General features: G+C 50.4%; 2 protein-coding genes across 3 annotated transcripts in view; one reads left to right on the top strand and one right to left on the bottom strand.

Moving 5' to 3' along the window:
• LOC132463976 (cadherin-related family member 5) overlaps nucleotides 1-4,266 on the top strand; it is a 9,400-nt gene extending 5,134 nt beyond the window's left edge. For both annotated transcript variants that reach the window (XM_060060115.1, XM_060060114.1), the window contains exons 10-16: nucleotides 1-60; nucleotides 432-632; nucleotides 926-1,057; nucleotides 1,489-1,567; nucleotides 1,724-1,905; nucleotides 2,008-2,028; nucleotides 2,774-4,266. The exon at nucleotides 1-60 is cut by the window's left edge and continues 47 nt beyond it. In XM_060060115.1, the coding sequence (XP_059916098.1) occupies nucleotides 1-60; nucleotides 432-632; nucleotides 926-1,057; nucleotides 1,489-1,567; nucleotides 1,724-1,905; nucleotides 2,008-2,028; nucleotides 2,774-3,706 (1,608 nt within the window). In that variant the 3' untranslated portion in view covers nucleotides 3,707-4,266. The remainder of the gene's footprint in view (nucleotides 61-431; nucleotides 633-925; nucleotides 1,058-1,488; nucleotides 1,568-1,723; nucleotides 1,906-2,007; nucleotides 2,029-2,773) is intronic.
• A 2,110-nt stretch (nucleotides 4,267-6,376) lies between these two features.
• On the bottom strand, nucleotides 6,377-9,888 carry calub (calumenin b). The gene is made up of 7 exons (XM_060060116.1): nucleotides 9,746-9,888; nucleotides 8,845-9,068; nucleotides 8,145-8,338; nucleotides 7,537-7,703; nucleotides 7,373-7,433; nucleotides 6,973-7,172; nucleotides 6,377-6,651 (listed from the first exon to the last, which is right to left on the bottom strand). The coding sequence occupies exons 2-7, from the start codon at nucleotides 9,063-9,065 to the stop codon at nucleotides 6,547-6,549; spliced, it is 948 nt and encodes a 315-aa protein (XP_059916099.1). The 5' UTR covers nucleotides 9,066-9,068; nucleotides 9,746-9,888; the 3' UTR covers nucleotides 6,377-6,546.
• Nucleotides 9,889-9,914: the final 26 nt, after the last annotated feature.

Here is a 9,914-nt window from a genome sequence, read left to right as displayed (position 1 = left end):
AGGCTGATGCAGGCGGTGACAGACAGACTGACCAAACCCACCCTGCACATACGGGTCATGGTGAGACACACGCGCACGCACACACACACACATGCACAGACGCACACAGACGCACACACACGCGCACGCACACACACACGCGCACGCACACACACACACACACACACGCACACACACACAGACACACAGACGCACACACACACACAGACGCACACACACACACACACACACACACACACACACACACACACACAAACGTAAGCACATTCACACTTTAAAATATGGGGTAAATGAATGGGCAGTGATAATCACAAAATCTATTTTCTATTGAGCTCAACCTAATCGGCATTCCACTCCCTCATCTCTCTCTCCCTCCCTCCCTCTCTCTCCCTCCCTCTCCCTCTCCCTCTCTCTCCCTCCCACCCTCCCAGGCCTACCAGGAGGACGATCCCAGGAAGTACACGGTGGCGTCGGTGCTGGTGTACGTCCACGCGGTCAACAGCTTCCCGCCGCGGTTCGAGCAGCAGGAGTACCAGGGCTTCGTGAACGTGGCCACCATCCCCGCCTCGCTGGTCAACACCTACGGCAACCAAGTGTTGATGTTACGCGTGCTGGATGGAGACTTTACACATGTACGCAGTGTACAACACACACACACACACACACACACACACACACACACACACACACACACACACACACACACTGGTACATGGGTTGGGCACATACATGTAGACATGCACAGAGAATTCACACACACACACACACACACACACACACACACACACACACACACACACACACACACACACACACACACACACACACACAAAGTATGCTTCCATACAGTAAAGCTGTTAATGCGGTTGGCAATATACCTTGAATTTGACATTTCCTCTATCATTTCATCCTAATCTATTTGCAGGGATCGAATCCAATGATCCAGTTCACCTTTAGCCCTGCGTCCAATCAGACGGCTCTCTACCAGATCACCCAGGAGGGTCTTGTGATCGCGAAGCCCAATCAGCTGAGCGCTAAGCAGCGACACCGCCTCCCCGTGAGACCACCCCCTCGTCTCCTGTCCTCCGTCTGGGACTACCTGGGCTGGCGGGCCCCGTCTCAGAGTCTGAGCAGGCTCATAATATTCATATGTGTTTGCATAATTCAAACTGCAAATCATTTTATGGGGTTATTTCTCCTGATGTTACAAACATGAAAAAATCATAATGGAGACCCTAATATTATATTGACAAGTGCGACCTGGTCAAAATCCCCCTGTTGATAATAAGTCATTACTAATAGATACATAAGTTATTTACTTATTACTGTGACATTATTCTTACAATAGAGAATTAGAATAAGAAGAATACTTTTGATGACGATGATGATGACGATGATGATGCTGACGAAGATGCTGACGATGATGATGTTGACGATGATGATGATGCTGACGATGATGATGATGATGATGACGATGACGATCCACAGGTCATAGCTGTGGATCAGGAGTCTGGGGACGCTGCCTATACTACCATAGTGGTAGACGTCCTCCCGGAGGGGAAACCAAGTAAGCATAACTCACTATTTACACTAAAGATACACAATGACTCAATTAGAGATACACATAATAAACAGATGGTATTTTACGGTTTTGAGTTGCGTGCGTGCGTCCACATGCATGCGTGTGTGTTCATGCATGTGCGTCTACGTGTGTGTGCTCCAGTCCCTCACGGTCCCCTCAGAGAGGGCCATCTATCGGGCTGTGTGGTGGGGAAGGCCCTGGTCCTGTGCTTCCTGTTCATGGTCCTACTGGGCTGCGTGCTGTATGTGATGGCCTGGCTGATGAAGAAACACAAGGGCCACAGGGAGAGGTGCTGTGTGGCCCAGGGCAAGCACCCCAACGTGGTGAGAGGACCCATTCACCCCCCGTCGTCTCCGGGGCTCTCCACTCATTCAATAACCCGCTTTGTAAAAACATACTTCTTCTTCCTCCCCTTTCTCCTGCAGAGTTTAAGATGGTACCAGCTGGTAAGTTCTCCTACACTCCCAGTATCAAGCAGATGATTCTGTGTGAGGTTAACGCCAGGCTGTGTCCCCGGGAAGGCCCCTGGGTTGACCCAGCAGCTTGAATGCATTCTCTGCACAGCTTTGCCTCGGCTCAGTGCTTTAGGCCCAGTCCTATTTCTACCCCTTACCCCTTCCCCCTCCCCCTTGTTTTGAAGGGGTAAGGGGAAGGGTAAGGGGCAAGGGGTAGAAATGGGATTGGGCCTTAGGCCCAATCCCATTTCTACCCCTTACCCCTTCCCCTTACCCCTTCAAAACAAGGGGGAGGGGTAAGGGGTAGAAATGGGATTGGGCCTTAGTCTGGGGGGCCCCCGTGTGATTTACTAAATTATTCTGGACAAATCCCTGCGTATAAGTCAGATGTAAGTTGTGACATAAACTAGTAGTTGAGGCGAACCTGAGGGTTCTGAGTTGACCTAGATACAAGGGAAGCATATCCATAGGACTCAAAGAAACGCCTCGTCATTGATTTCTACCGTAACGTGCGATGATATGCACAACCAACCAAGTGAAGGAAGGCTTGAAGCAGCATCAATAGAGCAAAGGCACAACATGCGACCGCAGTATTACAGCCAGCGTAACAAGATTAAGATAAGATTAGAAGGTGTTGCCGTGTCCTCGGCCCGTGTACGCGTCCTGGTTGCAGTGGTACCTGCAGTACACAGAGGGGGGGTCAGGGCAGTGATGCTAACCCCCCGCTGTCCCGCAGATGAACCAGCGCGGTCCTCTGGCCCAGATGGAGGAGGTGGCCTTCACCGACGGCGACCTGGGGACCTACAACCCCTCCTTCAGCCCCCCGGCTAAGCCCCCCGGGGTCTTCATCCATAAGGACCTGCCCCCCTGCCGCGGCCCCGCCCCCCTCAGCTCCGCCTGCCCCCCCGGCACCATCCTCCCCCCTAGCCCCACCGCCTCCTGCTCCCCCCCGCCCGTCAGGTGCTCCTCCAGCGGGCCCGTCCTCCACCCCCCCGTGGCGTCCGTGAACCACTCGCAAATGCACCCTCCGTCCAAATCCCCCCCCCCGGAGGAACGCGAAGGGTCTCCGACAGCACCGTCACCTGCTGGGGGTGGGGGTATAGGGGCTTGGGCTGACCTGGAACCAACCACCCCCACCACCACCACCACCAGCCCCGGCCTGATGAGGCCCAGAGACCACCGCCCCCCCCCCCCTCCCCGCTGCCACTCCTGGGTCCGACCCCACCCTGTGCACCACCCAGCTGGGCTACGACCATCCCCTGGCTCCACCCTCCCCCGGCGGAGATCCCGACCCTGCTCCACCCCCCTACCCCACCCCGTCTGCCCCAGCGACACCCCCGGAGCCATGGCATCCCCCCCTAGGGCCCGCGCCCTGCTCCCGGACGCCGTCCATCACCTCCCCTCGCTCCCCACCCCTCCCAGACGCCACACCTCTGGAAACCCCCGAGCGACCCCCGGCTGTGACCCCCCCGTCTCCAGACACGACCGGCCCCCCGACGGTAGACGTACCCTCCGCCTCCCCGGGCGCAGTAGGGGTGGCCGCCGGGGGCTCGGACAGCCGGCCCGCCCCCTCCACAAACTCAGAGGAACCCGCGCCCGGCTGCAAGGAGGAGGGGGGCGCCGACGGCCCCCCGGGAGACACGGAGGAAGAGCGGAGCAGAGAGGGTGAGGACGACTTAGACTCGGACGAGGAGGAGCTGTGGCGAGTGCTCACGCGATTGAATCCCGTGTTCATCACCATCAGTAAGTGATGCCGCTATGACGTCGCAGGCACCCAGGGCGGCCGCGGCTGAAGGCGCGCGGGGGGGGTTGAGGACGAGAGAGAGGCCTCGACCGCAGCGCAGGCGTCTTGGGTCGGCCCGTTCGGACGAGAGGAGGGGCGGCTCCGCTGGAGGTATCTAGAGCAACGGCGATTCGCCATCCATGGCACCACAATTAGTTATTGGTTGCAAACAACACACGGTGATGTAGGTCATAGCATTGTTTGGATGTTGCTTATTGATGACTTGTGTTTGACATATACTGCTTTAAAGTGCATAAATGTACCACTCAGCATGCAAATAGTCTTTTCAATTTCACCCATAATATAATTTTATATCATTATATATTTTCCTAACTCGCTATAGATGATACATCTTTACAATGGTCATGAGTTCGTTTAAGCAGGCATGGTATTTCACGTTATGCCTCTGTACAAGTTATTTATTGTTATAAAAGTGAGTAAATCTTCTTGATCTTTGTCATCTGTGATTTCAAGGGATCTTCCAGAGGTCTACTTGTAAAGCCACTCGATCCGTTGAAACACACACAGAGCGTGCAAGCCCAGATCCTGAGCGATCGCTCAGCTAATCTGACAAGGGATAAGCCATTAAAACAACTGCTTCAAGCCTGTTGAAGATTAGCAGACATCCTTAAAGGACCTCGCTCTCTCTCAAGCATGTAGCCATCATGCAGAAGAAGACACTCCCTTGTTGAAGGGAATAAAGGCCCACGGAGGTTTATTTGAAACCTCCCTCTGTCTATAGGATTCAATGAGGGAAGAGCAGGAAAACATGGTTACAATTGAAAAGGATGGATTGACGGACAGAATGGAGATATAAATGATCCTACGATCTTATAAAACGCCTTAAATGTAAAATTCAAATACATATATAACAGCAATCATATTAAAATTTAATATGTTTTGGCCGTAACGGTTTTGAAATGAGTGGGGGCAAAATAATGAGGTCAGAGTGGCTCCACTACCTTTTATACATTAACAATGGCGCCATCTTGATGTCAGATGAAGGTCAGCTTAAGAGAGGTATGGAAAACACAGACGCTAGGGTGATTATTAACCATGGAGGGTCCCCTGCTGGTATACGGCAACCAGTGTCAGCTAGGTGGGATTAATTCACTGCCTTGTGAGAGAAAGCAGTTGGCGAGTGTCGTGCGTTAAGTCTGGCACCTTTCACTGCAGGATAGAGTTAATCTCCCGCTGACGCTCGTCACCACACACCGTCCTCAAGCCTGCCCGCTCGACCTCCTTACATAACAGAGGTCAGGTGTCATGAGCTTTAAGATACATCATGCATTCTGTTCAAAGAATAACTAGTTTGAAAGGTGAATGTATGTATATACTGGGTGGAGGACAAATAGGTTTTAGGATTACTAATTTACAATCACAGTACGTGTCATCATACACTGTAAACACTTACATTTTTTTATTGAGGGGATTTCTCAACCAAAACATTTGAACTTGATTGTTCGAGTGCTCATATACTGAAGACTTACAGGAACGTCGTTAGTGAAAAGCTTTTCGCTGTATGAAAGACAAAAAAAACCAAAAAGGTATACATTTATCATATTGTTAATTAACAGTGGTCATAAATGTTGGTAGAACTAAAGCCAAGTCAAACCACTTATTTTTACTTGGCACTTAAAATAAGATTCACACACACACACACACACACACACACACACACACACACACACACACACACACACACACACACACACACACACACACACACACACACACACACACACACACACACACACACACACACACAGTGGCAGCAATGGAGTATTTTGTTCTTCAGGCACAACAGAGTTCCTGCCTGGCTCCTTCTTCTCAGCATATCGCAGAACATACATGTTAGAAAAACACAACGGTGTACGAATGGGCTGGTGATGAGAGCGAGCGCATGCCACTGTATTGCACTGTAACGTTCCACAGTCTTCCTCGGCAGCGTTCCCCCTCCTCCCTCACACCCAACATTCGTATATTCGGGTACAGCGAATTTCAAAAAGATACAATATCAAACGACACGAACGAGAGACGGCGGCAACAGGCGGCCGCCTCGTACGGGCCTGTTGGGGTAAAGAATATGTAGTAGAAATAAGACGTCGATAAAAAAACCTCAGCAGACAGCCCGAACTCCTCGCGGCACAGTGCATTGCAGAAACCCACGTCAAACGCAAGCCACGAGAACAGTGCTGACATGGCTGCTATAGGAGAGAACACGCATGTGCATCATAATGACTTAACAGACGATGACCGAGGGAGTGAGTTAGCAACCTGCGATGAAGGATGCATGGAGGGGGGGGGGGGGGGGGGGGGGGGGGCTGGACAAAGCTATCCCATGATGCCATAGTGTTTGTAAGGACACCTCGGTCACACACACACACTCATGGTAGGATGCAGACAGTCGGTCGGAGGGGCCGGACACTATGGGTGTGCACACATGTCTCTATGTGTGTGTGTGTGTGTGTGTGTGTGTGTGTGTGTGTGTGTGTGTGTGTGTGTGTGTGTGTGTGTGTGTGTGTGTGTGTGTGTGTGTGTGTGTGTGTGTGTGTCGCAAGCACGCACCTCCGTCCCAACGAAGGATTGTGTTTGCGTGTTGAGCAAAGAGACACATTCAAAAGGTAGAATAAGTTATTGTCTGTGGTCCCCGAGGCTGTCGCTGACCGGCCCGCAGCGGCGGAGACACAGAGCGTCCGTCTTTGTAGCGCAGCCCGCCGGGGACACTAGAACTCGTCGTGTCTGGCCAGGGCCTCTCCGAAGTCCGTCGCCTGGCTGCCCACAAACAGATCGTACTTGTCCACAATTTCTTCCCTGGTGAGAACGCCATCCTGACGACCGAGAGGGGAGAGAAGAGAAGAGTCAGGCAACTATGTACTCTTTCGTTGACAGGTAAAAGGTCCCGATTACTAACAACAATGCAGGTAAGGATGATTTAAGCCTAAATAAATCTAGAATATAAAATCTAAATCTAGAATATAGATGCAGAAGGTAGACCATAAGTTCCCGAATGACCTTATGCATGAACAACATGGTGTGGGGTCTAAGATAGGCAGAGCGGGGCATGTGCCAACACATGAATACAAGCTTCGATCAGCAGAAGGGATTGGCGTTGTCGGGGATCACAAGGATCTCCAGATGGGCGGACGTACCTTGTCGGTGTCCGACTCGTAGACCAGATGCTTGGCTTCAGCGTCCGCGTGGTCGTAGTCGCTGGGAAGGATCCAGTCCCGGGTCTCGTCCTTGTCCATCTTGCCGTCTTTGTTCTTGTCCCTGAACTCGGTGAACTGCTCCCGCTCCGTCTTCACCCACTCGGGCTCGGAGGGGTCCCCCTCCTGGTTGTACATGTCCCCTACGGGAGAAACACACGCGTGGTGATTCACTGGGTCAACGGGCGCGGAGGGCGGCTCCGTTATGGGAAAAATCATAGTCCATTACTAGAGCCTTGCATAAATCGACAATGCAAATTCCATCCCCATTCCCCAGGTCCCGGAGACACTAGCAGCACTGTGACTAACTGTGCTGACCGAGATGCTGTTCTCTTGTACTGACCTATGTACTCATCCAGGTCGATGAAGCCATCTCCGTTCTTATCAATGTCCTCCATAGTTTCCTACGGAGGTGGGGGTGGGGGACGACATTGCGTGGTTAGGAGGCATTTAAAAGATATTCCGTCAACAGATGTCAGATATCAGCCAATCAGCCGGTCCCCTCACCAACACGACGATGTCCTTCATGTGGTCGTACTCCTCGGGATGGAGGAAGGCTGTGAACTCCTCCTTGTTGGCTTTGCCGTCGGTGTTCAGGTCGGCCATCTTGAACCTCCTCTCATCTCGCGACATCATCTGTCGGTAGCTGAAGCCGTCTTCAGGGTCCGGGTCGTCTGTAGAGAGCATCCACAATGGAAAACTTGTCAGCTCACTTGTAGTTTTTAGATTTCTTGTATTTTATCCATTATTCAAATTGAGGAAATAACTGATACACACAATTACTCCCTCACTTGAAAACGCATACACACACACACAAACACACACATCATACCTATAAAGCACCGTGTCCTTTGTCATTCGTGAGCTTGAATTGTGTGTGTGTGTGTGTGTGTGTGTGTGTGTGTGTGTGTGTGTGTGTGTGTGTGTGTGTGTGTGAGACAAAGGATTCACAAACCTGAAGGATCATCCCACAGCCATATGTTTAGGTAGGTACTAACATTATTTACATGCCACTATAACAATTTTACAGTGTGCTAACAAAGGCTGAGACAGCCTTAAAAATGTAAGCACAACAGCGCTATCCAGGAAAACTGAGTGTAACACACAGGTCATACCCAGGATGTATCCATAGGTGGCGTTCTTGTACTCCTCCCAGGACACCAGCCCGTCCCCGTTCAGGTCGTGGCCGGTCCACTGGCGGTCCACGTCGTCATAGATCCAGCGCTTCTGAGCGTGTTTGATCCATCTCTTCATCTCCTCCACGCTCACAAAGCCGTCCTTGTCCTCGTCGATCCGCTCCACCAGCATACTGCGAGGACAGAGCCAGCGGGCAGAGTGTGAGGCTCTGCTCCTACACGAGGAGGCCTCTGAGGAAGCGTGTGTTCAGGCATTTCACATCCCTCTCTCTCCATGTGCCATATATATATATATATATATATATATATATATATATATATATATATATATATATATATATATATACACACACATACACACACACACAATGTTTAGACATTGAGGAGAATCCTTTATCCAATGAAACCCACATTGAATATGAACAGTGATCATTCCAGGGCAGATAAGGGGGTTGCATTGGGGAGGACAGCAGGGACCTTTCAGCCGGGAGGACAACCCCCTCGCCACTACTACAGCCTCCCAAACATACCAGAGGACTCACAAGCAGACCTGACCAACGACACTATTGGAGCGCTATACAAAGATGGAAATGATTTGTTTATGTATTATGTACACATTAACGGTCGTCCGCACACAGACGCGCAAGTGAACAAACGACGACGTTCAGAGAGACGTTACCCGAGCCTCTCCTTGCTCTCCTCAGGGGTCAGCTGGTCGAACGTCTTGGCCTCCTCCTGCCCCAGAAAGGCTTCGTGGTCGTAGTCAAAGTTGTCGCCATCGTCGTGGTCCCGGTTACTGAGAAGCTCGTCGTGATGAACCCGGTCCTTCTTCTCCGTGGGCTTGCTGGTGGCGTACACCACACAGAGGGCAAAGCACATCACAAGGGGCCGCAACTCCATCTCCTGTACCCCCAGGAACAAGGTGGGACGGGATATTTAGTTATAGTGGTGTACTTTTTTTTCATTGCCATTGTACAACACGTTCATCATCATTGAGATGGAAATTGTGTTGTACATCTAGTGACATCTATGCATTGCACATAAGACAGAGAGTATATTCAATAATTATAACGATAATAATACAAATAAAAAGGAGTTGGAGTGAGTGAGTGATGGGAGGAAGTACGTTTCTATTTTACTTATTCCCCACATACTCTTAATATATTCCTCACTCAATCATCCCTGATGCAATGTTTATCATTACACCAATCATTACATGATTACACGGAATTATCTACGTATTGAAATTGGTGTATTAGAATATTATTTTGTAGTGTTTATGATAAGATAGTCAAGCGGGATAAGAATATTTTACATCACTATCGCCTGGGTTCTCACCTAACCTTATCTTAAGGGCCAACAAGAGGTTATAACAGGGCCAATTTAAGGATGGGTCCTATTGATTGTCCGTTAACTGAGTTATTTTTCTGAAATGGAATCTATCTATCCACTTGAACACACAAGGCGAGGAGACTGCCGATAGGCTACCACCAATTATTCTAAGTAACAAATGTCAATATGGCAGTACATAGTTTAGTCTAAGATAAAAACTAGAAAGCTACAGACTGAAGTTAACTCACCGGTTTATTCGTAGACTTTCGCTTCGATTAAAACCCTCCCCGGAAACACACCCGTAGATTTCCGGTGCTAAAATGTCAACCAACCAATCGGACGTTGCGGTCGCGTGTGCGATGTCGCCCGTTCATTGGTCTACTTCTCGTCAACACCGGTGATTGTATTGGTCAGGAT

Source organism: Gadus macrocephalus, chromosome 9 (genome assembly GCF_031168955.1).
Source record: "Gadus macrocephalus chromosome 9, ASM3116895v1".
NCBI classification, from domain to species: Eukaryota; Metazoa; Chordata; class Actinopteri; order Gadiformes; family Gadidae; genus Gadus; species Gadus macrocephalus.
Note: the sequence above shows the minus strand (reverse complement) of the source record. Positions and strands in the feature narration are given on the sequence as shown.